The following is a 26,610-nucleotide window of genomic DNA, read 5'->3' on the forward strand; positions in this document are numbered from 1 at the left end:
GAAAAGGCTGCACAATTGTTCAAGGTTTTTGTATAGTCAAGGATGTGCACAAACTTCCAATTAATTAAACTTCCCATTTTAGGCTCATAGGTATTCACAAACCTTAATTAAATCAAAACAAGTTAGGAGAAAAATGAAAATAAAAAGATTTTTCAAGGGTCAAGATCTGTTTACTCTGAATGTAAAACAATAATGGTGGCTTGCTCCAAAGCAGTTTTGCACCAGCTGGTCACATACAGTTTGCCTTACACAGAAAGCTTTCACCTGTACTGCAGGAGTCTCATTTCCCCTCTCAGGTTTGCTTTCTGATGACTACAATCAGTGAGGAGATGTGCAAAAGAACCAGGAGGTACAAGGCACATGTACCAGGGGTGCAGTGAGAACCTCCCTGATCCTTAGACAACTGATACCTTCGTCACAAAAGGAAGAATTTTAATTTATACCAGTAGATGATTTCATGAGTGAATGAATTTTTCCTTCAGTGTGCACCATGATTTGCATCTGTCTTGCATTAAGCTGTAAATGTTTATCATAAGACTGACTTAACATTACATGTAGTAGCTGCTTGGAGTACTTCTAAATTTAAGTGCTGTAAATTAACCATTTCCCATGATACTCCACTATTTAATTGGAGCAACTGATGTATTTCCATTGATAAATGCCACTTTCCATTCCAGCAGCAGGCCTTGAAGAACTCTGAGGTGCAGGTCTGCAGAGCTGGTCCAGGGGGTGGTGGATGTTCCATCTGCACTCGGGGCAGCTTGAGGCCAACTCAGGCCATTGTCACCAAGTTAATTAACTTGAAAATGTTAAGACAAAAACTTTTTCTGTTTCTTCAAAGGTGCTTGGTAAGCTGCTTTAACATTGCTTCTGAAATACATGTTTTCTACTGGAAAAAGGCAGTAAATTGTAGCTCTAATGTGCCACAATTATTTTTCAGAGGAAGAAAAACCCCAACACTAAGTTATATAGTAGCAGTTGCTGTTCATTGCAGTTTAAATAGTGAATTGTTCACACTTGGAAGCAAAAGCCAGATGGGTGAAGGCATACAGCATGAGTTAACTGTGATAAACAGCTTTGAAAACTCTGAGAACAGTGTAACAAAAGTGCAAAAATACTAAAAATAATTAAAATTTTAAAATAAAAATTATCCTAGGAATACAAACATGTAGAAAAAAGAAAGTTTTTAAAGTTAAACTGTTTATAAAAATCTGAATTACTTGGTTCTTGTGCAGTCCAGATCATAACACTGAGCACACTTTCTGTTTCCTGTGGCGCTTGGCTTTCTTCATGGCACCCAGTGCAATGGTTGTGGCTTCTTTAAAAACATTTTCTATGTTCTCACGACATTTTGCTGAGCATTCCAGGTAAATTTCTGCGTTAATCTCCTTGCAAGCTGCCTCACCCTGGGAAGAACAAAAAAAAGGTAAGAAAATATGTAAGTTTGGTGGATGAGGAAAGGAAGGCGAGTTGGGAAGAAAGGGAATTAATTTGTACATCTTTGCAATTGTGAAGAAAGAAGCTGCCTCTGAGTGCAGTGCTAGAGTGTGAGTGGCATTGGTAATAAACTGAAGCACTGTAAATAAACTTGGGTTTTTTCCACTATGCTGAACCAAAGCCTGGCCTAAGAGTTCAGAGCATTAGAGACTCTTGAGATGCAGAGTCCTGATAGCACAAAAATATTCTCAGTATTGAATTTCTTTAAACTAAATGCTGAGGTAGGTACTTAAGTGAGGATAAGATGTCTACATGGTGGTATTTTTTTCAGGCCTGACCTTAACTATTCTGTAATGTCACCTTTAGTAATGAATGTCACATGCAAGAACAGAATCTGCCTTGTTTTGCCAGTGCACATGCAGGAACCTTGACTTTTGCTTTGAAGCATCACAAGGGCTCAGCCAAAATCCTCATGAAAACAAACAGGTGCCTGCATTTCTCAGCCATGCAATGGGAACAGGCTTGAATCTAAAATATTTCCATGCAATGCTGGTTGTGTGAAATCACTACAGACAAAGCACAGTGATTTCTTACTTGTGATCCTTTTATTGTCCCTGCAGAGCCAGCCCCCAGGTTTGAATGCTTCTGAGCCTTTTACTGTGAATTCCAGATCTGCAACCCATGGCTTACAGACTCTGCATTTATTCATTACAATCTCTGGGAGTGGGATCACTTGGGCTTTTATTGGGAGAGAGGGGATGTTTCTTCATATTTAAGCAGTTTGTTTCCTTCCAGGTGTTTGCAAGCTGCAGTGGTGGCAGATGCTGTTCAGATCCTCTGATGGGAAGCATCATGTCATGTGCCATCAGCTGTAAAAAACTGAGGTAGAGCATATTTAGGGAGGAAAAGCCAAGTGAGAGGGCTCACATAGGAGACAAAGTTTGTATAACATGTGGGTCCTTGAGTTTAACTGCACAAGGCTTCAGCAGACTCAGAAGTGTCTGTTGCTTGCCTGGAACCTCTCTCATGTGAGGATGATGAAGGATTTATTCATGTAAACAGGGGACAATCTGCAACTGCTCACAATGGCAGGCTGGGACCTCATCTTGTGTGCAAAGGAGACAAACTAAAAGGCCCAGCATGGTTTCATAGTGATGCGGTTGCAGTTTATTTTCCTGCTGTTTAGAAGAAGTGGTGATTCACTCAAAGTCATAGTGCACTTGACCCTGTTCCCTGGACGTGTGTCTCAGTTTGAAAGCTGCTGTTCTTGCTCTGAGGGGAGAGGAGAAGGATGGCTTTATAGTTCAGAAAAAAGAAAAATAAAAATTGAAGGACCAGAGCAGAAAGGTCTTGTGTGACATGGGACAAACTGTTCCATCACTTTTTCTCCTGTACCTAGGACAGCTGTGCCAGTGACATAACACTACTCATAAATCTCTCTGCTTCATAATACTTAGTTGCTGATAATATGTAGTTTTCTTAAGATTACTTTAGAGACTTCTAAGAACACTCTCTCATGTCAGAGAAACCTTGCAGATGTTCTTGCTATTATCCTTGAAAGGATTTATTTTTAAGTAGGATTTGAAAAACACATTTATTCCAGAACAGTCAGTGTATTTAATACTGGAATTGTTTCCTAACATCTCCAATCTTTATCACAGTACTGATCAAAGCACCAGTGATGGCTGCAATGTAGGCTAATAACAATTATGAAGACCAGCAAACTTGTTAAGGCTTACAAACTTGTAACAGTAATAACCCAGCTATGAAAGAAGAATGAGATGTAATGAGCATAGAAGGCAGATAGTTGTGTACTTTAAAACTGCTCATATTTCTCTTTACTTTGGCACTAAGAATGGGTAGTGATTTGATCACTTCCAAAAAGAACTTACAGAAACCTCTGTTAGTGCTGCCAATCATTTCTTTATCTGGATCACCTAATTTTGCAATGTCTGTGATGACAACTGTGAGGAGCAATGCCATCACATGCTTTATCTCCTGCCAAGAGGCCACCACTTTAGAAACACTGATGTTTACCTGGTTGTAGGTGATGGGTTCCTGCTTGGCAGCCCTGAGCTTGCGCAGCTGCTCCTTGTCCTTCCGAAGGTCTGTCTTGCAGCCGATCAGCACGAGCGGGACACCCCGGCAGAAGTGATTCACTTCAGGATACCACTGGGGGTAGAAAAACAAAACTTTAACATCTGGCTTTTATTTTGTTGTCTGTTTCCTGAAATCAAAACAATACAGCCAAGCAGCATTTAATGTAAGCTGCAATTTCAGAGCTTTGGAGTTAGTCTAGTGGGGAGGAGGTGGGGGGGCAACATGCACTGTTTACATCCCAGAAATGTTTAAAAGTCCTACCCAAAGTCAGCTGTTTTATAAAAACATAGTGGCATGTGTCTCTATGCCAAAATGTTTATTTACCATTTGTTTAAATTCTGAGGAGCTCCTCTAAAGTCACATTTAAAAACAGAATTTGGTCTAAGTCTTGCTTTGTTTTTTTGGTGCTAGGTTCAAGAATGCTTTGGAGCATCACAGAAATCCCAGCACTCACCTCTCCCCTGCAATTAAATACACGTGATGGAAGTAGTCTTGACTCTAAGATGTGCAATGTTGGTTGTGTGACATTGCTACAGTGATTTCATTGCTGGTGTTTGATCTTTTTAGTGAGAGTCAGCCCTGGTTCTGAGCATTTAGCAGCCATGGTGAGGTGAGCCCCAGGTCTAAGGTCTGGGACCTGTAGCTCAGCGCATGATGAGTGATCTGGGCATCTACAAGCCCAGGGTACAGGACACTAAAAGCACCAGCATTTCTAATCTGACATCTTGTCATATATCAGGCATGTGTAACTCATTTAGAAGCCTCTTACCTTGGCTGCTACATTTTCATAGCTAGTGGGGTTCATGACATCGTAACAAATTAACACGACATTGGTATTCTGGTAGGAAAGTGGCCGTAGCCGATCGTAGTCCTCCTGCCCTGAAACACACAGGATGATTTGGATGAAGAAATCTCTGTCCTGAACAAGCAGAACAATGGGGATATGTACAGACATGTACTTGTGATCAAGAACAATGGTACTATCATTGTACAGACTGCAAATTAAAATTCCATCTCTTGAGCACAGGAGATTCCCCCTCACTGACAAAACTGACGGTTTAGAATACAGAACACATCCTTGATGGGTTTTAATAAAAAGCCTGCTTTGTCCACTTGCTGAGGACTTAGGAGCAGTTCTAAACACTGACCACCAAGTTGCTGCTCAAAAATAAAGTCATCAAGAGGAATCTGACAATTATTATTAAACATTTTCAGTTTGACAGTGGCAGTCCCCAAAATCATTTGCACATGTGATGCTGTGAGGAGAAGAAACACTGTATTTGCCAGACAGGAATGGTGAAATAGAATCCTGTGAAGTGGCAAACTTGCTTTTCCCAGCCTGGTGAGCTGAGAGGAAGCAGTGATTACACACAGGATTGTATAAGCCATGCTGCAGCATGAGCCAGGCTTAACTGGCCTTTGAAGCAGGACTCCCCAGCAGATCTAAGGAAATTCTGCTGAATTCTGGAAAAGCAGGGGATTTGTCATACTTCTGATTAGGGATATTCTAGCACGTGATGTGACAAGAGGAAGCTGATTTGCTTCAGACCCGTACTCTTCCCCTTACAGTAATCACTGTGCCAGGGTCTGAAGGTGTCTTGCTTTGAGAGATTAAGGTCAAGAAAGCAGTAATTCCCAGATACAGCTGGCAGCTCAGGAAAAAAAACCCAATCTTTTTCCTTTATTAAGGAAGAAAGAATGATTCAAGCAGTCTGTAGAAGGTGTATTTATCATCTGGAGGCTGGAATCAGATAAGTGCCTGTGATGTACTGAATTTCCATGAGAAGGACTGGGAATGCTGGGAATTCCTTCCCACTATCACCACAATCCACACACAGACCAGAAGGTGCCCTACAGGGAAGTTTCACATCTCATATCTTCATGTTGATATTTCAAATGAAGAAATGCAGAAAATTTAAGTGTGCCCCAACTTTACAGCAACGATTCTTACTCTGGCACCCACCTCAGTCCAAAATCATGTACTCATCACTTGCCAACACTTTTGTTTCCAGTCTGAAGAACTGCACATACCAGAAGGCAAATAATACAACAGTATTTTCCTCCCTTCCTTAGTTTAAATTATTGCTTGAGATACAGTTTATTCCAAGGAAATCCCTGCTGGATAAGCCATTACTCAGTTTGCCTGAGATGTTTGTACAATGGGAATCTTGGATTTGGACCACTTTGTATTTCAGCTTCCACAAGAGCCATGTGCTCTATGGGGAGGTGCAGAACAAAGAGGGATTGATCTCTCAGGGTTTAATCCAGAAATAATACACAATTGACAAAATTATGCATGTTGTATAAATATTCAGAGCAAAGACTGTACTGCTTATCCCTTCTTATTCTCCCAATCCATCTAGTTGTTTGCAACCGATTTGCCATTTTGTTGCTGAGACAATCCCTTAAACACATCAGGTGCCAAACCTTTTTTTCCCTCCTAACTTCCACTAGTGTTGTGTAAAGTTTTCCTTGTTGAAGTTCAGGCCTCTGAGTTTCTAACAACATAGCTTGTAAAATTAAAAGGTCCTCCAAGTTGTTGTTGGCAATTTGTGAGGTAGACAGGGCTTCCCATTGGGAGAATCATGTTTATTTGTTTGTAATCAGAACAAACCTCTAAATTCACACTCTCCTGGATGGGATAACAGAAAAAGTGTCTTTAATTATGTGATACAACATGTTGTATTGCAAGTCAAAAACTAAAGATATACCCTGGTGAACTGCTCCTTCATCTTTAAATCTAGCTTTGCAGTTATGGGGTTTTAAGCAAAAAATAAATGCATGAGAAAATGCTGTATGAAACACGGCTACATTTGGTATATTGGACACAGAGCACAGGACAGGGCGGGCTGCAGAGAGCAGAGGGGGAAGGTAAGGTGGCAATTGCTTAACCTATATTACAGTTGGGTGGTTGCAGCACTCACAGGGAAGGAAAAGGAAGCTGCTTTTTAGGAGCTCAGATGCAGCTCCTCAGCTGCTGAGGATGTAACGGGACCCAGATCAAGCTGTGTCTAAACATAGACATCCCTCTCTCTGAAAACAATCCCTTTCACCCCTTGTCCTCAAGTGCTGCTGGTGAAATGCAAGAAAGGGCCTGAGAGACTTTTTTTTTCCCCTCTGTAAAGCTGCTCAGTCTGTGGTCAGAGCTAATTTGGCACAGATGTAGGTCTTTTTACTAAAAGAGTTTTAAAAAGGAGGAACAGGGGTGAACCTAAGCAGTAACTCAATGTCTGTGTAAACCCCTGTGAGTGCTTTCTCCAACACAGGTAGCTGTTTTCTTTCCCCAGTTAACACAAAACATGCTGTGGAGGAGTTGGTTAAGTATCTGCCTAGGTGTGAGCACATCTGTGACCCCTCTATCTTCCTCAATTCATTGTACCATGAGAGACTTTAGGTTTTTCTAAAGAAAAAACTCCACCCAACTGAATTCACCTAAAATTTGTTAATTCTCTGCCAAGTTCCCAGTCCTGCGTGCCTCTGGGAGATGCTGTGTAACCACATCACTGCAGTCAGGCCCTGAGGTGGGGAGGGAGCTCTGGTGATGGCTGAGGGTAAACAGAAGTGAAACCACAGGTCTCATGTGCATGTTAACCTCTCTCTGCTCTTCCTCACCCCTTTGCCCATTCATCACCAAAGAAGTTCCAGCCTGTGAGCTGCTAGCCAGCTATGTTTTTTCCCTATTCAGTTTAAAACAAATTGGGAAACAGGAAGAAAACTAGAAGAAGAGGATATTTGGGGCAGGAGAGGCACACATCTATTAAAAAATTGGGGTTTTTGTCTTACTCAGCCATGGATTCCCTGCTGAAGTTATGAGAAATTATTCTTGCATTCACTGGCTTTTAAAATTTCCCTGAAGACCTCATGCTTCTGTCATCAGAGACCTGAAAAACCTCGCTGGAGGCCTTGCATGTGCTTCCTGTCAGGCAGAGCAAGAAGCCACAATGATGAGGCATTACTTCCTCCCCAGCTCAGCAGTGCTCTGCTCTCTGTTCTGAGAAACTCCTGCACCAGGAATTGAGCCTCGTGTCTGAACTGCACCTAGAGCATTGACACTGCTCCCTTGGCATGGAAAAACTACAGAGTTCATTTACCTCGCAGTGCCTTTGCCTCTATCAAGCAAAGCTGGAAATGGAAAATTTTAATTGAAAAAGCAGCTGCAAAGGTTGTTTGCAGACTAGAGAAGTGACATTACAAAGCCATTACACGTATGTGTACCACCAACTTCCTGCAACAGCAAGAAGTGTTTGATGAGTAAGACACAGTAGGACAGTGCACAACTCTCACCAAAAATTCTTTTTCTGGTACATTTTAGACTAACCCATTAAGTTCATTTGTTAACGAAATTCTTGTCAAGAAAAGAATAGCTTTTGTATCTTGAAACATTTGTTTCCTAAAGCTTTTTGTTTGTGTCCTCCTTCCCTGTAAGTAGGACAAGCTCAAAGGGTCGAGCTGCACAGGACTTGACAATACAAAGAATCCTTCCAATTTTAAGCAGCCTATGGAGCTGAACCTGTCCTTTACCTTCCCATGATGCTGAAGTACACCCAGCTCTATTTAGTGTTGCTCCAAGAAAGATTCTAAAAATACACAACTCTTGGTCATAGTCTAACCCTTAATGAACCCAACATCAGTTTTGTAATATTAAAAACAGGATGAGATTAAAATGTGTGCTCAAGTGAGTCCTTCCTCTAGCAAAATTTATAGTTACAGAAAGAGGCTGTAAAGCTGCTTGAATTAGAGTTTGACAGAGTTTACAGACATGTAACATAAAACTATGTAAGCAGCTCTGAAACAGAACCAAAATTCAGGTTTTCCCCCCTGACAATCAAATGTCTTAACCTGGGTGACAATCTTCCTGCTTTATTTCTTGCTGTGTCTTATGGAAAGCGAAAGAAATTTAACAGGAAGGGAGGAGACAAGTGTCAACAGCCTCAAGAAATTTGTAGCCTTGTGGCCATGATGCTGTTTTGGGAGGTGAAAAATGTTGGGTTTCGAGGTTTCCAGATGAGAGATGGAAAGCAATTGCTCTTTCATGGCAACAATGGCAGCTCCACTTCCCAAAGTGTCTCACAAGATAGAAAATACACCCCACTGTTCTTCTGTGGGGCAGTGCTTTAGTCCAAATCAGTTTCTACAGCTGATTTCAATGTGGAAGGTATACACTGCCTGCTACATGCATGAACAGGGAAATTACAGGACATGGGTTAATGGTTTTAACTATCAGAGGGCAGACTTGTGATAGACAAAAAGGAGAATTTTTTCACAATGAGGCACAGACTGTCCAGAGAAGCTGTGGCTGCTCTCTCCATGAAAACATTCAAGGTCAGCTTGGACAGGGCCCTGAGCAATCTGATCTAGTTAAAGATGTCCTTGTTCATTGCACAGGGGCTGGTCTCGATGACCTTTAAAGGTCCCTTCCCACCCAAACTCTCCTGATTCTGTGGTAAGCCACCAGCACCAGGCTCAGTGAGTGGTCCCTGGGCTGCTGGTGGCTGCAGGTCTTGTGCAAAGCTGAACTCTGAGACACAAAGAGCTGTGCACTCCTGCCAGGCTTGGGAGAGCTCGGTGCTGCAATGCTGGACCTGCCCAGCCTACTCCCATCTCCAGATCCAGCCCGTGCTCCTTACAGCCTGGAAGAGACTCCAAAGGCAAATGCTGGAATGTGTGGCACAGGGATTTCAAATGAGAGCTAGGAACTATGTGACAGGCAAAAAATCCCCACTGACAGCAAACAAACATAAAAATGATGAGTGCAGTGGCAGGTTCCTGGTGCCAACACCCTGTATTAACTCTTTGGTTGCTCACACCAGATTCCAGTCCTTCTCTTTTCCTCTAAGACTTAGACCCAAACTCCTTGCCCTTCAGCAGAAGGTATGTTATCCCACTTAAATGGACTTAGAACAGTAACACTGACACAAGAAGACACATTGGCAAATTGGGTGCTCAGGATCTTACTACACTGTAGTAAAAATTAGCAGTGAAATTCACTTCTAGATTAAAAGCTTTTTAAATGATGTTTTCAGCTATCACATGCAGTATACTAGAAGGTGTGTTTTATTACTATTAAAAATGACTGGACTGCATTCAGATTTTATTTGTCTTTGGTGTAAATTTGGAACAACTTCACAGGCTTGAACTGAAACAGATGATTTACACTGAGCTGAAACGGAGTACGTGTCAATTTTAGGGTTCATTTAGGAACACAGCTGGATAACAGTCTGGGAACCTTGAATGAATTTGAACACAAACCATTTCACAAGTTCTTCAAATGAACCTGAACAACTATCAGCATTTTCTAATAACTTTTACTGCCATGGCCTTTTGATTTTGAACACAAACCAGCCTTTTTCTCCTTCCCTATTCAATCACACATGGCAGCAGATTAAAATATTTTCCTGGTTGATTGTATTATGCTTTGCATCTGGGAATTGAGTTTTAATACTTCCAGATATGTTTGCTATTTGATGTTTCTGAATTAATTGGGTTGTTAAGATAATGAATGAGTCAATGACCAGTTGCCATTAGACAACTGATCCTTTTTTTTTCTGAAAGGCACATTGATACGCAACAGGTAATGATGGTTGGTTTGTTTGTGCTTTAGTCTCTAGAAGTGTCACCTGCAACAGTGACTATGGTTTAACTATGGTTTAACTATGCTGGTAGAGAAGCAATTTGAAAATCTGTCCATCTTTACAGTCTTCAAATATTGGTCTGCTTTAAGCTGGCAGTGAAATATTTGCTGTAAAAGAAATGGAGGTGCATTCACCGGAGCAACATTTTACAGCAGTACAGTTTCTGCTTATTTGCCTGAAGTTACGAAAGGCTGGGCCGGGTTTGGGCTCAGTCCCAGGCCAATGTCCGTGAGTGGTGCCATGGCAGTGGCCGCACAGGAGCTGCCCCCGGCTGGCATGGGGAAAGCAGAACCCCTTACCTGCGGTGTCGTACAGGTTCAGGGTGACCTCCTTCTTCCCCACCGTCACACTCGTTGCGTACTTCTCAAAAACGGAGGGCGCGTATTGCTGCAAAGGGAGGAGAACGATCTCGGTGATCTCAGAGGCCTTTTCCAACCTTAATGGACTCTGTGAGAAGCGGTGCTGGCGGGGCCCAAGCGCTGGAGCCGGCCCCGGCTGTGGCCCCCATCCCCTTGCGGGTGGCAGCCCCTCACCTCGGGGAAGGAGCCCTTGGCGTACACCATCAGCAGCGAAGTCTTCCCGCAGCCTCCGTCACCCACGATCACCACCTTCACCTCCTTCCTGCCCGACGGGGCGGCCGCGGGGCCGCGGGGCCGCTCCGCCGCGCCCTCGGGCACGGCCCCGTTGGCCGCTTCCATGGAGCGGGAGCGGAGCGGGCCCGCTGAGGGCGCAGCGCGGCCGGGACGGGGCTCCGCTCCCTCTCCGCGCCCGGGGCGGGCAGAGCCGCCCGCGCCCCGCCGGGGATTGGCCGCGCCGAGGCCGCCGCCGCCTCAGGTGCCTCAGGGCCCCGCCCGGGCCCCCCGGGACACTGGGGGAGCCTTTCCTGGAGGCCGAACCTCATCGCCGGCCCGGGGCCGCCCGCAGGCTGCGGCTGCTCGGGGTCATGGCGGGAAGGCCCCTCAGGGCCGCGTCCCCTCAGACCCACCGGGGCTGCTCCGCCCGCCCGTCCCGCCGGGAATCCCTCGAGGCTCCATACCCCGGTACCATCGGGCCGAGTCCCTTTGCCCTTCCACCCACACACCCCATTCCTATTTATTTATTTATTCCCGTTCGTTTATTCCCACAGGGAGCCCCTCCAGTGCTGCGCTGGGTCCCTCCAAGCGGCCAGCGCTGAGGGACCGCTCCAGTTCAACGCCGATGTGTGTCCAGCCCTGAGGGCCGAGCGGTGCCAGGCACGGTGAGGGCAGGCAGAGACCCCCGAGGCACCCCCGGAAAGGCAGCTGGGTGCTGGCACTGGCAGTGACTCACTGCCTGTTCTCTGCTGATTTATTGCTTGGCTAAGAACCGACAGCTCTGCTCATCATCTGCTCACCCACCCAAGGTGAGATGCAATGAGAATAACTGGAATTTCTCATTTTAATCGCAGAGATGTGGTGGCCCCAGGCTTCCACGTGGCATTCTTTGCTACCATGGAACACAGGGCATCACAACAGCTGGGTATGTTTGGCTCTGGAAGGGAATCACAACTGCTGGATTATGTTTGGTCCCAATGCACAACTCAGGGGAGTGACACTGAATTTTGGACTCAGGTGCAAATCTACCACCATTCAACACTAAATAAAATTTTCCTCTAATTTTTTTTTTTTTTTTTTTTAAATACCACTTGTGAGAATAGCCCCAAAATCCTAAGGATATGTTCAGGTGTAACAAGACTGTTTAATTCAACTAAGAAAAAAACTCCAAAACCACAATTCGAGTAGGGCTTTTCATTTTCCCCTGCGCGGTTGTGTCACTAGATGGCCTTCCAGACCCAATACAAACACCACTGCACTCGGGCAAGGAGGATCCTGCTTTGTGCACAGGGCAAACAAAACGCTAGAAAAGGATATTTCTGCAAAAGATCAGAAGAAGGACCTGTAATATCCAAAAAAGTGTCATACAGCTCAAATTATAATAATAAAAAAGCGATCAAATTCACACCTATATCAAATTCAGCATTTTATTGAGGAAAAAGTTGATGCAAGCATGTAGAAACTGTCAAAAAGTGTTTTACAAGCCACAGTCTTATAAATCTTATCTGGAACACAGGAAAAGCCATCAGCTCCTGTCCACTGTAATGGCTGAGAGCATTTCAGTGACACAGGAATGGATGGGCCAGGAAAGAATTTGTTTCATCCTGAAATGATTTATTTGGACCTGGCTCAAACCCAGTATCACACTATATATGATACAATCAGCAGGTACAGTTAGCAGTCTTCCTGTAACTGAAGAATTCAGGGTTTTTTTTTGCAAGTCAATTATTGCCACAAAGGGGATTTTTTGGGGGGATGAAAATATTTTGTGGTTAATTATTAATTTGTGAGGGGTTGATTTTTCTTTTTGTTTTTGGGCTTTTTCCAAGTCTCGCAAAACAATCTTTACATTTCTCATAGCTTTGTCCTCTTATACATTTTATACTTATGGAAACTTTTAGATTTGTACACCTTTAGATTTGGGATGAAACAACATAAAATGAGCAGATTACAAATACAACTGTAAACACTCCAAAGACTCTTTTTAAGTAATGAATGTTCTACTTGTAATGAGTCTACTTTGTATGGATGAAGTACAACATTTCAGTGTCTCAGATACTTAATTTTAATTAACAGCTATGCAGTGCTTCAGGCATATCATTTGGGTTTGAGCTAAAACTGAGCCTATTTTGCTGACTCCAAAAAAATGCAAAATCTGAAATGGAATGGTGCCACTGATTTAAATGGAAGAAGATTCAACCTTCTATTAGTGAAATTCAAATCTAATCATTACAATAATTGTAAGCGTCCTTCTCTAGTTCTGTTTTGGCCTGTATATTGATTTTGGCACAAGTTCTTTCATCAAAAGCTTACACATCTGCAGCTCAGGGGTCAATGTGTGTGTGGAGAGTCTCAGTGAGCACAACAAAACCAGGGCATTAGTGGGGTATGGAAAATATCCGTGCTCCAATCTTTAGTGCCGATTTGTTGCTTTATGATCACCAATGAAAAAGTTAGGAAGGAGTGAAAGGTTAGTGTGCTGCTTAGGAAATCTGCTGGGAGTTTGTGATTTTTATACTGGATGGTATTGATGGGTAATTCAGGTTAGTTATGAAAACACCCTTAAAAAGACTCACAGATTAGGTTCAATATTGTTTGCACACACCATCTGCTGCATAGCCATATTGTTAGTTTATTTGGTAACACAAACTGGACAAGAATGGGGACCTGTTCTTCCTTATTGTCTTCAGAACTATGTTTTTGAAATACACTTAGTTGTTTTCTTCATAACACAGACCCCAGTTTACAAAGACTTCAGCATAACAATAACTAACCCCATTTATGTCCAAGGAAATATTAATAAACTTAGTTAATGAAGTGCATAAGAAGACAGAGCCTTAGATATTTATTTTTAACATTACCAGTGACATTAATTTTTTGTGTTTTCAGCTATTAATTCTCACTACAGCATGTACTGAGCAAGAGGAATGCCTTGAAAAAAATCACAATAGGAAAGACAAAGCCTAAGGAATGGGATTTACAAAGTAAGTCCAGTGAATTTCTGATAAATTTCAGATATTGCACAAGGCCAACAATTTCTTGTCATGTGCACACAGACTCTTACTGAGGGAAAGTCTCTGCCCCATGGAATTTCGTATGGATAGGGTACAGAAGGAAGGGGGAATTATGATGTGGGAGAGCTGAACTGTCCCTGCACACAACACAAAGTTCTGGTGACAGAATCATTGTGAGAGGAGAAGCCTATGACAAAGCAGGTGTATACTACTCAAGTGATTCCTCCTGCTTACAGAACAAATGAACAAAATTGTTTTTCAGTTGTGCTTTTGCTCACAGTGCCAACACTGCTCTGACCCTCACTAAACCCTCCACACAATTTCCAAAATCAAAGCTCCCCAATGTCCTTGACTTTCAGCTGTTTCTCAGTCTCCATTTCTGCAGTTTCTCGCTGTTCCTCTCGCACATGCAGAGCTCAACCATCTGGTCCTCATGGCCTGATATTTTACACACATGCCCCCACCCCAAAAATCCCTTGGGCTACATGATTCACCATCTATTCAAACCTTGCCATGTGCCCGTTTTTTTTGTGTAGTAGCTCCTCCTGATGTAAATCCCTTGTTCCATAAGGGCTCTCAATTGCCTTTTTCACTGAAGGCAAGATGGCTGTGACACCTGCCAGTCTCTGAGACATTTAACCCAACCTAAAACATTATTACACTGTTGTTTGGCTGAGTAGGAACCATATTTTTTCCCAGTGGAAAGTGCTGCCAGAATGGCATTAACTTTCTAGACTATTAAGTAATATGGAAAAATTATATTTCAATAAGAAAATTTCCTTTCTGCCTTTTCATGCCTTAGAAATAGTTCCTGTTTCACTTGGCTCAAGTAGTGCCTGCACTAAATCAGTGCAGAAATCTTTGGATAAACTCTACGTAAAATCTGTCCAAATGCTACCAGGGTTTCAGAGGGTTAGGAAAGAAAACAGGACAAGGGTCTGCAAGGGGAGGTGTGAGACAAATTAAGACACACAACTCAGCAAAATCAGGCAGAGAATATTCAGGCACTCTGATGTAGTTTGGACAAACTTTATTCATAAACCACACACTCATGACTACCTGGTAAGCAGCTATTTATAGGGAGCACAAACTGTTTCTTGGTTATTTTCTCTGGTATTCTTTAAATCAGAGGTGCCACAATATGGCCTACCTGATAAATGCATGGCCATTGTGCTGTGTTTTGAATTTTACCTTTCATTAGAAACTGAGTTCTTGGCTTTGCAGTTGTGGGGGAAAACCACCCCATTTTACAAATCTGAAGTAAATCAACATGGTAAAATGTCATCCTGATACAGTAGGTGCTTAGAGGCAGTTTTAAGCTTCTGTTGCTTACTAAAGCATGAACTCTCAAGCCAAACTCTGTTGTGGAAAATGGGTAACACAAGGTTAGGATCATCCTATGCTTTTCTGGAACATCAAACACAATGAGTAATCTCTGAAAAATATGAAATGAACAGGCAAGTGTCTGCCAACACGTCCACAGCTCTGCCCCCGTGGATCCTGGGATGTGTGTCTCCCAGATGTGCTGGCATGGCTTCCCTGAGCCATGGGCAGGAATTTGTCACCACAGGCTGGCAGAGCTATCACAGCACACCTCGTTTCAGGTGAGATCTGCAGTTGTGTTTGCCTTGAGAGCTGGGCTTGGTTTTGCCATGGGAACAGGCAGAAGCAGTGGGTTCAAGAGTGAGGCACAGCCTTGCTCGTGGCTGACAGAGATCAGGGCTCTGCTACAGATCTGCATGAAATTACTCACCATCAGATGTTCTTCTGCATCCAGATCTGCAGCAGAGAACACATCCCATCAGGAAGTAATTTGGGGAAATTTAGGGAAGAAGGCTACAAATAGCTTTGCTTGCAACATGATCCATTCTTAGCCAGTATCCAACCAATTCCTTTAGTATAACCTCTAAAGTCCCTCTGACTTAGGCCTTCCTGTGTTTTCATTACCCAAAACTCCACCTAACCCAGCAAGCACAGATATTATTTTTTTTTTTCAAAATTGGAACGCTCTCTGCAGTATCTGCTTCCTTCAGATCACTTTTCCCTTCTCCCATTCCCAAATTATGTAATTCCTTGTGGATAGGGATATTTTCTTTTAATGTACTCGCTGGTTCAGATACAAGTGAAGACTGAATCCAAGAGGAGTGTGTGTTAATTAAGATGACCACAGCACCAGGGCAGGAGTTGCATTCAGCTGCTTTAGCTTACACAGGAGGAATTAACATGGAGTGGGTGAGTCAGCTGTGGATTGCCAAATCTGGGTTACACTCCCCAGAATTCTCTTGGAAGATTCCTCTAAACCTGAAGTATGTGGAGTTGTGCTTATTTTGTGAAGTAGAGAACATCAAGTTTAATTGAACCCAGATTTGGCTTCCTAAATATGCTTTTCACTATGTGAGCTACAGTGCAGCCTGACCAGTGTGTGTTTTACAGAGTCATGAGTCAGGCTTTGATCAACACCTCATTCCTTCACTCTTGCATCTGGCCCAGGCAGGAAGCTCTCAAACCTTATGGACAAGGATGTGGGGAAACTGGGAATATTCAAAGGGGGAGAATAAAAGATGGTGAAGTAGGCTATGAGAATGGACTGTGGATGAAATAGTGCCATGTTTTTGCTGAGTAATGCATAGCACTGACATTAAAGGGCAGTTAACATGAAGTTTGCATCCTCCCCTCTGATATCTGTACAAACTTCCCACAGGAAGGCAGAAATGGCAGACTGAAGAGACGATAAAATCCTCTGTTTGTATGGGGTACACCACAATTTCTGCCTGTTTTTTGTGGAGTGCTGGATGTATGGGTAGAGCTAAGTGGGAAGTGCTTGCTCTGTCATTGTCTGGCTGGCAAGATGCTCATTCATAGAGGTAGAGGTTTGGCAGGAGCCAGAGGAGCTTGTGGCTTGTCAGAGCATGGCCAGGCAAAGCACAGGCCCAGACTGAAATTTTCTCAGACCTGAGAGCATCCATAACCCAGCCAGAGCAAACTCTGAGAGGAACAGTGATGCTCAGAGCAGGTTAATTAATAACTTGAGGCACTGGAAATAAAACCAGGTTGTAATTGAGTGATATTTGCTTTAGAGCTGTGATTCTTGGCCTGTGCCTGGTTTGTGGGATCTGGTTGGGCTGACAGTGCAGAGTGACCTGGCTGGATATCCTCAGTGAGAGTCACCAGAGAGGCTCAGGAAGGTGTTCAAGCAGTGGTGTGGGTGAGGGCAGGCACAGAGAGCAGCAAACTGACAGTGCTGGGTCTGGCACGCTGCCCTGCCCTGCTCCACACCTCTGTCTTTGATGGCACATTTCCTGTGTTTCACCCTTCCTACATACATCTCACCCTTCCTGATAACAACAGGCACATTGTCAAGTTCCTCATTGCTTACTGGGATTAAAGCAGGAGTTCTGAGTTCTTAAAGTGGGGAGATTTCCTGGTTAAAACTGTTCTAATTAAACTTGTATCTCTCATAAGGCTAAAAATGCCCCTGTGTGAATGGCAGCTGGATCTGCTTGCAAAATGTCAGTGCCTCAAGACCTTTAATGGTCTTGGGAGTCTAACAATAGTACAGACAGTGCCTGTTCAAAGATAAGGGCTCCAGGCAAATGGAAGAAGGAAACAAATACAGCCTCCCCATGAAATCAGACATCTTAGACAAAAATTTTCTAAGTACAGAACACATCTGGCTGTGTATTTGTCAAGTACTTTATTAGCTTGAACTACACACACAGCACCCACAGCAAATATTTTCTACTCTGAGTGGGCACCTCCATTTTCCTTTTAGGACTCAGTTTTGGACCTGGGAAAAAGTGTTCTCAGTCGAAAGGCCTCCAAGCAAGCCTGGGCTGGTCACAGTGGAGCAACAGCTGCATGAGCTTAAATTCCTCTCCCCACCCTGCTGTACAAGCCATGCTCCTCAGTCCTGTGCATGGAGGAATGTCCAGCTTTCCTGCTTCCCTGCCAGCTCCACTGGCATTTCCTATTCCACAGGCAATTGCATGTTAGTTGCCGACACCATGAAGTGCTTTTTCATGTGGGCAGTGGTGGTGGCACTAAGGATCCCTTCTGGTCAGAACCCCCTGCAGATGTTCGTGACACTTTTTTCACTCCCCTTTATGCAACACGTCAGGCGCTTGTGATAATTTACTGCCACAGGAACCACTTCCTGCACGCTGCTAACTGCGAGTCCTTCCGGACTGCTGGCAGGCACTGCCCAGGGAAAGGAGAAGACAATGTACAGGGAAAGGTGTCAGGAAGCAAAGAGAACCCTGTCCTGCATCAGCAGCTCCCAGGAGAGAGACAGGCAGAAATGCAGCAATGGCTGTGTGGGTTTAATGGAAACTAACTTCAGTTAGAAATTAGCAATGGCCTTCCCTCTTGAAGGTTAAAACAACTAAAATATCTGGAAGAGGTATTTTAATTTAAAACTTACCTTAAAAAAGAGAAAAATAAAAGTTAAAGCAAGTCCAAAAATAACTCAGAAAATAGACAAAGATAAGAACAGAGCCTGCAGAAGTCAAGTCTGAACAAAAGGCATGGGCTGTGAAAGGAGAAAACCACAAATGGCAGGGGTCGAAATGTAAAACCTACAGTTCACCGTGGAACATGAAGGATGCTGTTGTATTCCACACCTCCTCTTCCTGGGTGTAGCTGTCTCCACAAGGTGAAGGGCAGTAATGAATCAAGCTCCTTCCCTCTTCCTGTATTTTCTATTCAATTATTTGCAGGCTGTGCAAGTTCTGCTTTACTTTCCCTCTCCATATGCCACACTCTCCTCCTGTTTTCTGTTTTTTTTTCTAATTCTGAACTGTGCCTTTGGCCTCTCTCCCATTCCTTTCTCCTCGGTGTGTGCCCCCTGCTCTGCCAGGATCTGCTGTCTTTGTAACCTCTGCTGTGCACATATGCTGGCCCTTCCCTCCCCTCCTGCCACCCCCTGCTCCACCAAGTGTCCCTTCTCCTCGCTCCAGCGTTTTTGCCAGCGGCTCTGTGAGCCAGCCAGGAATGGAACGATTTTGCCACGGCCACTGCTCCTGTTTCCATGCTCCTCTCCAGCGACCAAGGGGAAGCCGTGCTGCTCCCCTCGAACAGCACAGGCACACACAGCCCTGCAGCTGCGTAGCAACTGGGAGCTGCTGGAGCGCAGCAGCACAGGGAGCCATGGGCAGCACAGCCTTCACCGACCCGGTGCCTTCGGGCCCACTCGGCTGCAACCCAGGGCTCGAGGGACCAGCTGGGGCACTCCTCGCTGTCCTGTCAAACAATAAATCAAGATGCAAATCCTTAACTGTAGGATTGAGAGAAGTGGTGGCAATGTCAAGGGCAAAACAAAGCCCTGGTCTCGTGTCACATCGCACCAGTGGGAAGACACTGCTCTGATTTGTAAGCTGAACTCATTTGATCTTTGTCATCGGTTTCTGGCTGCAACATTTTATACTCCATCACTTTTAATCAGAATGTTCCTTGCATGTGCTACATGTGTTAAAATGGCTCCCAGGTCCCTGGCTACTATTATATCCAGGCTGTTTAATGAAGTGTCCAGAGACACAAGTAATTTAATGCATAAATATTCTTTTAGATTATTTGGATCTTCATTTCCTTTTCATGCAAGCTTTGTAAGTGCCCGGCCTTTAAATGGTACATTCTTTTCATTCTTTCTCTTTTATTTTTGTGAAACTGTACTGTTCAGGGGCCATGAAGCACTGAACTGTTTTGTAATTCGATGGCTTTAGAATGCTGATTAGAATTGCCAACCGTCTTGATTTATTTCATGATTTTTATAAGCTTGAAAGCATTCTAAAAAATAACCACTTCTACATCCTGATAGGATCACAGCATTTCAATGGCAGCTGCATTTCAATAGGCAAGAAGCAACACAAAACATTCTGCAAGTCAGGTGTTGAAACAGCTTCTTTATTCCTTTATAGCTCAAGAAAGATTAGATCTCTGAAAGCACTCACTCCCTACCTTACAGAGGTGGCTTTGTCATAATACTTTCAGAAATAATATGATCACATACACTTTAAAAAGTAACAACCACCCCCACCCCCAGGTCTGGAAAATAGCCAACACATCCATCAAAATTTGTCTGGATCTTAAACACAGTAAATGTTTGTTCCACTGTTGGGTGTCACCATGCATCTCTGCACCCCAGCAGCCAAACAACACAGCCTAGTGATTCCTTGTCATTGTTCAAGGCTCACATCCCCATGCATCCTCAGAGCATGCTGGGACACAGGTGAAATCTTGTCAGCAGGTTGCTTATTTCGGCTGACAATTCCCTAGACAGATCATCCGCTGTTCTTAGTAAGGAATAAAAAAATTCATGGCAAAAAAATATGAACAGGCAAATACCCTGTCCATATTCCTACTCAATAGTCCTTTGATATTCTTAGCCTGGTTTCCTAAAAATAAAACCATCTAATGCGACTGTGTTCTTCTCTGTAATCTCCCCCCTCATTCCTCCAATGTCAATCAAATTTGGCAGGGGGGAAGATGTCCCTAATGTATTTAGGTCTTGAATGAACAGCTGGATACAGAGTATGTAGTGAGGCATCACATCTAAAAAAACCTCATCTAACAGGAAGGTCTCAAAATGTACTTTGTAACCACCCTGCCCCAGACATACTCATCTTTCTTTTATTGGTCCTGCAACCACCTGTTTTGTGCTCTGCATTATTTAATGGCTACATAATAGACACCAGGGCAGGCAAGTGTTGCAGTCTGCCTCTGGCTCCCTTCCAGCTCCTAAACCGGGCTTTCTTCCCATGCAACTGGGGTGTGGCAAGGGATGGTGTGGAACCAGACCTCCTCCTGACACAATATTGACACTGCTGAGGTGTGTGTACACACACCCGGAACCAGGAAACACAGTGCTGACAGGTTGTTTATCTGGAAGAAAACTAAACACATAACCAAGTTTGTAGGTGGCACTAAGCAGTATCACAAGGGAGTATCAAATAAAAATAATAATTTAAAAAGGCCATTGCAAGCAACAATGCTGTCTAAGAGTTCTCAAGATGACCAGAGTAAAACCATACATGCAAAACAAAGAGCACAGTCCTACAGTGCAGGGTGGTCATTCTTAGAAGGCTCAGATCCGAGAGTATTTTAGCAGCCCTGCTGGGAAACCAGCTGAACATGGGCTGGAGTAATCCCTGGATGCCTGACAGACACATCTGAGCCAGGAGGGCTGTTGGCTCGGGCACGGTCACTGCCGAGGGCTCTGTCCCCTTCTGCCCAGATCAAAATGGTGACAAACTGGAGCAGGAACAATTACAGGATTAGTAAAGATGGACCCGAGGGGGAGCTCTGCAGCCTGCAATGGAGTGTTTAAATGCTCAGCTTGCACACAGCTACGAGGGGATGTAAATCTGGTAATGGAGCATTCCTCTGCCAAGGAGACTGAGGGACAGACACATCCAGAAACTGAAAGCAGAAACTAGACAAGTTTGAAAAGGTACTTTGATTTCTAGTCTGTCAGGTAGATTTTTGATGGAAACAATTTACCCTTATTTTACTCCCTTTCAGATCCCATTTGAAAATGAAAATCTGATCTTTATCTAAGATGCAGCTATGCTGCAGTTAAATTCTTTGAAATGAGAATAAGCAAAAAATTCACAAAAATCCAGAAACCTGCATAATGCAGGAAGTTGAACCAGATGAACCTTGGTCTCTTTTGTCTTTTATAATCTATTAATCTAGTTTCCTTGCACAAGCAGTGGATTGTGACTTGAAAACCTTCAGTATAAAGGATTCAGTGTACAAGGCAGCCTAAAACAAAATGTTGTAAACAGTCAGGATCATTGTTTGGCAGAACAGCTGCATATTTTTTATTTCACTTTGCCTCTCAATCTAATTTGCTCTTGTTGCAACACTTTGCCAAAGAAATTAAATCACTTCTTATTGATAACAGACAGTGATATAATTAGCATAAGAGTTTTCCACTCAACAATGCCAGGCAGGGATGCTGTGGGCAAGAACAAGCTCCTTTGCTTCAAGAATGTGCACAGAGTCACCACAAGCTGTTCAGAGAAAAAAAATCTTCCCCCCCCCTCTTTTTCCCTCAAAGATCTCTTTATCTAAAGAGTCTCACACAGCAAACCAGGGTCAATCTAACTCAAGTATGAAAGTCTGGTTTGACCTTTCTGGGATTTAAACACACTGTACCAGAACATTTTGCTTTTCAGATACAAGTTTCAGCCATGAAACCACCCACTCTGAGAGCACAACTGGTCTCAACTGCCTTGGCGACTTTTAAACTACACTGAACATTACAGTCATTTAGAAACTCTAAAAAACGGAAAGAAATTTTCGGCTCAGACTTACAAAAACAACTTCCAGAAGTGCTGAGGACCCACACAACTCACTGGGGCGGCACGGCAGGCTCGCTGTCCAGCGCCTGCTGCCCCAGCAATTTCTGGCCCTGGTTTGCACGTACGCAGCGCCAGGCACACGCGTTAGGACCTCTCCCAGCTGGAGCACTTCATGGATACTACCACCGGGAACAGCCGTCCTGGACAATGATTAATCGCAGACAAAGATCAGAGTCCTGGAAAAATATGCAGAGAGATGCAAGTACAGACAAAGCTGTCTAAGCTCCCACAGTATTATGGTCTGGCTGTGTCGCTTCAAAGCTGCGTTAGGCAGAGCTGGTTTGCTTCAAGGTTGAACAGATCAACGTTACGGTTTAAATGCTGGTATTGCTAACAGCCAAATATATATTTAAACATAAATCTTAAATCCCAGGAAAGTTAATAGCCCGATGCTGTTTAAATATGCCTTTTTTAGTCGCTTCACGTGCTGACTTAACTCATTACGATGCAAGCTGCAGAAACGTTTTCACTACAGTTCAAAAACCCTTGCAAATAGGAGCCCAGCTCTGCGCCGTACTTTGATCTACACGTCGCCTCTTTCGGCCATTTCCAGGAAGCTGAAATGCTTTTCACCTCTATTGAGAGATACCAGAGGAGCATTTTAATGGTGTTCAGCTAAGAACAACGTCACCGTTCCTTCCGATTTTGCCAGCAGACGGTCCCTGGGAGCCGCCGTGACCCGGGCCCGGTGCTCAGCGCTGGCTCCAGCGCGGGCCCGGCGCTCCCGGCCGGGCAGGGACCGAGCGGCGGCTCGGGCGGCCCCGGCTCCGAGCGCCGCAGCCCCCGACAGGGCTCGCAGCGCTACAACGCCAGCCTGGCACTGCGGAAGCGCTTTGGTTTTGTTGTTGGTTTGTTTGGTTTTCTCCCCCTCCACGGGAACGTGTTCTGTTTTGTGCAGACGGTTTGTCGCTTGTTCTCGACATAGAGCCTGACCCGGTGAGGAGCGAGGGGGGGAGCGAGGAATGGAGCGATGAGCGCAGTTGTTGCGAAAGGCGCGGGCTGCGGTGCCTCCTTCGCGGCAGCACCCTGCTCCCTCGCAGGGAAACAGCCCTGAGCCTCGGCACATACCACAGCACAAGTTGTACAAACCCACGGAGCGGCTGGTGCTGAGCCGCAGGAACTGCGGGCAGGGCGCACCCTGCCCGGCACATGCCGCTCCCGCAGACAGCCTCTGCCAAGCAGCCACTTACCTTCACCCTCCCTCAGAGTCCGCAGGACGGTCCTGCTCTAGCCTTACCAGGGAGGCCACCTCTCTACAGTGTTTGCTTTTCCTCCCTGTCCTGCCCTCTGAAGTGGTTGCTCAAGCCAGGCTTTCCTGGCTCACCTACTCTGGGTCTGCAGTGAGCACAAGCTGCAATTCCCCACAGAGCACAGCGAGGCTTGTGAAGTTCCGAGATAACCCTCAGCCTCCACCCAAAGCGAGCTGCAGCAGAATCTGCTCGGGGAAAAAAAAAAAATCCCACCAAAAAAACAAACACAAGAAGAAAAAAAAAAAAAATAAAAAAAAGAAGGAAAAAAAAAAACGACGCCACATGTAACACCTCATCGGGCCATGGCGGCTCCACTGCAGCGCGGCACCGGCTCCGCGCCAGCCCTGCCCGTGCGGGCCCGGGGAGCTCGGCGCTGCAGGCCGGAGGAGGCAGGGCAGCGCTGCCCCGGCTGGGTGATGGCGGAGGGGGGAACAGCCCAGGAGAGGCAGAGAAGGAAAACAACAAAGAGCCATGTGACGGGGAGCGGCGGCCGCGCTCCCCCCGGCGCACCCGCTCCGGGCGGGGAGGTGGCGGCGCCGCCCGGCCCCTCCCGCGGCCACCGCTGCTGGTTCTCCCCGTCCCCTACCACAGCCCGGGCTTTAATATTTTTGTGCATTTTCTTTTTTTCCCCGTATGTGTGGTGAAGGGGGGTGGTGTTGTTTGTTCCTCTTTTTCCCCCCTCTGCATTAGGCGACTTCCATGGCTTGGTGTTTATAAAGAGAGCGGGAGGCTGCGGAGGGGGAAGGGCGGTGTTATTTATAGCAGTCAGGGCTGCGCCGGCATTATCCGAGCTGCCTTTGTCCTCCCGGCCGGCCGCCCCCCCGCCCGGCCCGGCTGGAGCGCCGCCAGCCCCGCTGCCGCAGGGCGCTCCCGCCATGTTGTGCGCGGGGAGAAAGAGCCGCCGCTCCATGCCTGGCTTCGCCCTTCCACAGCCCCTCACAAAGCGCTGGGGGAAGGGGGGGCGGGAAAGGGGAGAGAAGGGGGAAAAAAACCCAAAAAACCCCCAAACCACCCCAAATCCTCCATTTCCCTGCAGCGCTCGGGACGCGGAGCGCCGGGAGGCAGCGGGGGGAGAGCCTGCCGCGCCACCGCCCAGCACTGAGGAGAACGCGGCGCAGAAGGGAAGGAGAAGCCATGATGGCGGCTGCCCTCACACAACACGGAGCGCGACCGGGAGCGCCGTGCCCGCCGCCGGCCGCCCCTCCCGCCGCCCGGGACACGGTGCTGCCGCAGCCTTTCACATAATAAACCCACCAGAATTCGGCGGGGAGGCCATTTTCGTGGGCTGGGTGGCGGCACTAAAGCACAACTGCTGTGAATATCAACTGCGTCACGGCTCTCCATCTGTAACACTCAGGCTGCAAAGGGTCCCTCACTTGGAAGGAAACTCCCTCATTTTGGATATACTTCCAGACCTCCTTTTTCCCCCCTACTCTCCAAGTCACTGCCTCTCGGTATGAAGGATTTTACAGTGCTTTCTAGGGAGACATCCGCCATTAAGACTCACCGTCGTGAAAAACACCCCCCCATTTTGTTGCCTGTTTTTTGTCGAGCTTCTGTAATTAGACGGATAAAACATGTAAGGGATCCCTACCACCACCACCGCCTTCTCGCCTTTTTTAACATCAACCTCACTAACATCTTACTGTTCGCAGGCAGATTTTTTATTTTTTTTGGTGCTTACAAAATAACAGCCACGTAATGCCTGCAATGGATTCACAGCGTCTCTCCGTACAAAAAAAAAAACCAAACTAAACCCACCCAGGGTTGAGGACGACCAAGAGCTTTGTGCAGAAAGAGAAATCAAATCCCTCCCTGAAAAGAGACGTTTCAGAGGCACTGTTAGATGTTTCTGAGGAAAAGGAGATCGCCACCGCTTTCAGACGACCATTGGGATCCTTCCACCCAGGACAATACCATTAGCTACAGGCCTGGGCTATTTGTTCCTCTGCAAGGGCAAAAGGGTTTACTTACCCGCACACCATAGTTGAATGCAGCTCTGAAGGTGAAGTTGTTACTCTTTTTTAAAATAATGGCTATAAATATATATATGATCTGTATCACCACTTCTCTCGTAAGTTTGCGAGCCAAAGCGGATCTTGTTAAGATAAGTTATGGATCTTTGTATGGCAGTGGTCTAGCATCAAAATAAGAGGAAAAAAAAAGGGGGAAAAAATATATATATATAAAAGTCCAGCTATGTTGACTGACCGTACACAGGCGAGGACTCCTGCTTGAGTAAATCTACCTTCCTGTGGCAGATTTACTCTGTACATAAAAAGGACGTTCAGTGTTTTTCCACAGAGCACGCAGACACTAAAAATATTCTCCTCAATAGTTTTAGGCTGCACATGTCAATGTGAAAACACCTAATTAACATTATTGGTTCTAAACAACTTTTAAGCATATCTTAGCCAGATAGTTTGCTTTATAAGTAAAATATTTTAAAAAAGCATAAATTGGTTTAAACAGACAAAAACGTAAGACATGCAAATGAAGGCTTAGCAATAAGGACCACTTCAGTAACATTAACATGAAAACTACACTTAGTAAGGACAGAATGGATTGGGTACTTACAATATAAGAGGAAAGAAAGAGAAAAAGCTTATCATAGTAAAATTGCCTTATTTTTTGCCAGAATTCACTATTCCTATACCTATATTTAAAACATTACCTTTTAAGCACCAAAGGAGTTAATAAAAATGGCCAGGAATCAAGTGTTTAGTACAGGAGAGAAGTCTCTCAAATTTATTGTTCAGTCATCAGAGCTGCTTAAAGCTTAAAAACCCCCAAAACAACGAAAAAAATATAAAAAGAATGTATTTACTCTTTTTTTGTTGGCATTCGAAATTGTTAACTGCTGACATAGGGTGTGCCATGACCTAGTTACACAAGACAAAGATGGATCCCGAATCATAAGGGAGAAAAAAAAAAAATCCGCATTACTTTTTTTTTTTTGGTTAAGGGTTTGAGATATATATATATTTAAATCCTCCTTCTTCAGTGAGTCGTCTGGCACCGTGCTAGAGGCTCCCACCACCCCGCGTGGTGTGGATTCACATGGCGGATCCCCCTTTATGGAACAAAGGAAAAGCCCAGTTGGCCATTTCGCTCCACTGCAGAAAAATGGCTGCGGGTCCCGCGGCCTCTCCTTGGCTTCTGCCGCGCGGTGCTTTTACCCCGCCGTCTAATAACTCAGGCCCCATGGAAGCCGCGCTCCCATTGGCTGCGCCCGCCGCGCTGCC

General features: G+C 45.0%; 3 protein-coding genes and 2 long non-coding RNA genes across 8 annotated transcripts; 2 read left to right on the plus strand and 3 right to left on the minus strand.

Annotated features, from left to right (window-relative positions):
• Positions 1 to 14: 14 nt before the first annotated feature.
• RHOF (ras homolog family member F, filopodia associated) lies at positions 15 to 10,921 on the minus strand. Of its 2 annotated transcripts, none has more exons than XM_015643721.3 (5): positions 10,703 to 10,909; positions 10,469 to 10,556; positions 4,307 to 4,416; positions 3,475 to 3,609; positions 15 to 1,406 (listed from the first exon to the last, which is right to left on the minus strand). In XM_015643721.3, exons 1-5 carry the CDS (start codon positions 10,865 to 10,867, stop codon positions 1,242 to 1,244), a joined length of 663 nt encoding a protein of 220 aa, XP_015499207.1. In that variant the 5' UTR covers positions 10,868 to 10,909; the 3' UTR covers positions 15 to 1,241. The 2 variants fall into 2 exon arrangements, with proteins under 2 accessions (XP_015499207.1, XP_033373965.1); XM_033518074.1 differs by lacking the exon at positions 15 to 1,406 and adding an exon at positions 1,415 to 2,316 and having other exon boundaries at positions 10,703 to 10,921.
• On the plus strand, positions 10,866 to 11,803 carry LOC107211572 (basic salivary proline-rich protein 1-like). Its single transcript, XM_033518230.1, has 3 exons — positions 10,866 to 11,209; positions 11,296 to 11,406; positions 11,596 to 11,803. The coding sequence occupies exons 1-3, from the start codon at positions 10,866 to 10,868 to the stop codon at positions 11,801 to 11,803; spliced, it is 663 nt and encodes a 220-aa protein (XP_033374121.1).
• A 351-nt stretch (positions 11,804 to 12,154) lies between these two features.
• LOC117245169 lies at positions 12,155 to 22,851 on the minus strand. 3 transcript variants are annotated; one of them, XR_004499510.1, is made up of 3 exons: positions 22,069 to 22,851; positions 18,334 to 18,993; positions 17,433 to 17,952 (listed from the first exon to the last, which is right to left on the minus strand). It is a non-coding gene; the product is annotated as an uncharacterized LOC117245169 (long non-coding RNA). The 3 variants fall into 3 exon arrangements; XR_004499512.1 differs by lacking the exons at positions 17,433 to 17,952; positions 18,334 to 18,993 and adding an exon at positions 12,155 to 15,534; XR_004499511.1 differs by lacking the exon at positions 18,334 to 18,993.
• Positions 22,852 to 23,648: 797 nt separating this feature from the next.
• On the plus strand, positions 23,649 to 25,431 carry LOC117245168. The gene is made up of 2 exons (XM_033518068.1): positions 23,649 to 23,996; positions 24,402 to 25,431. The coding sequence occupies exons 1-2, from the start codon at positions 23,668 to 23,670 to the stop codon at positions 24,823 to 24,825; spliced, it is 753 nt and encodes a 250-aa protein (XP_033373959.1). The 5' UTR covers positions 23,649 to 23,667; the 3' UTR covers positions 24,826 to 25,431.
• Positions 25,026 to 26,604, minus strand: LOC107211571. Its single transcript, XR_004499513.1, has 2 exons — positions 25,340 to 26,604; positions 25,026 to 25,180 (listed from the first exon to the last, which is right to left on the minus strand). It is a non-coding gene; the product is annotated as an uncharacterized LOC107211571 (long non-coding RNA).
• Positions 26,605 to 26,610: the final 6 nt, after the last annotated feature.

The sequence above is a fragment of the Parus major genome, chromosome 15 (assembly GCF_001522545.3).
Source record: "Parus major isolate Abel chromosome 15, Parus_major1.1, whole genome shotgun sequence".
Lineage (NCBI taxonomy): Eukaryota > Metazoa > Chordata > Aves > Passeriformes > Paridae > Parus > Parus major.

Bases quoted from the DNA above. Each gene is read 5' to 3' on its own strand.
- LOC107211572 (XM_033518230.1), top strand. From the start codon at position 10,866: ATGGAGCGGGAGCGGAGCGGGCCCGCTGAGGGCGCAGCGCGGCCGGGA. The intron at 11,210-11,295 runs GTACCATCGGGC...TTATTCCCACAG, and splicing joins CCTCGAGGCTCCATACCCCG to GGAGCCCCTCCAGTGCTGCG. The intron at 11,407-11,595 runs GTGAGGGCAGGC...TTTTAATCGCAG, and splicing joins GCCGAGCGGTGCCAGGCACG to AGATGTGGTGGCCCCAGGCT.
- RHOF (XM_015643721.3), bottom strand. From the start codon at position 10,867: ATGGAAGCGGCCAACGGGGCCGTGCCCGAGGGCGCGGCGGAGCGGCCC. The intron at 3,610-4,306 runs GTAAGAGGCTTC...TTCTACCCCCAG, and splicing joins ATGAAAATGTAGCAGCCAAG to TGGTATCCTGAAGTGAATCA. The intron at 1,407-3,474 runs GTAAACATCAGT...TGTTCTTCCCAG, and splicing joins AACCCATCACCTACAACCAG to GGTGAGGCAGCTTGCAAGGA.
- LOC117245168 (XM_033518068.1), top strand. From the start codon at position 23,668: ATGGCGGCTCCACTGCAGCGCGGCACCGGCTCCGCGCCAGCCCTGCCC. The intron at 23,997-24,401 runs GTATGTGTGGTG...ATTTCCCTGCAG, and splicing joins TGCATTTTCTTTTTTTCCCC to CGCTCGGGACGCGGAGCGCC.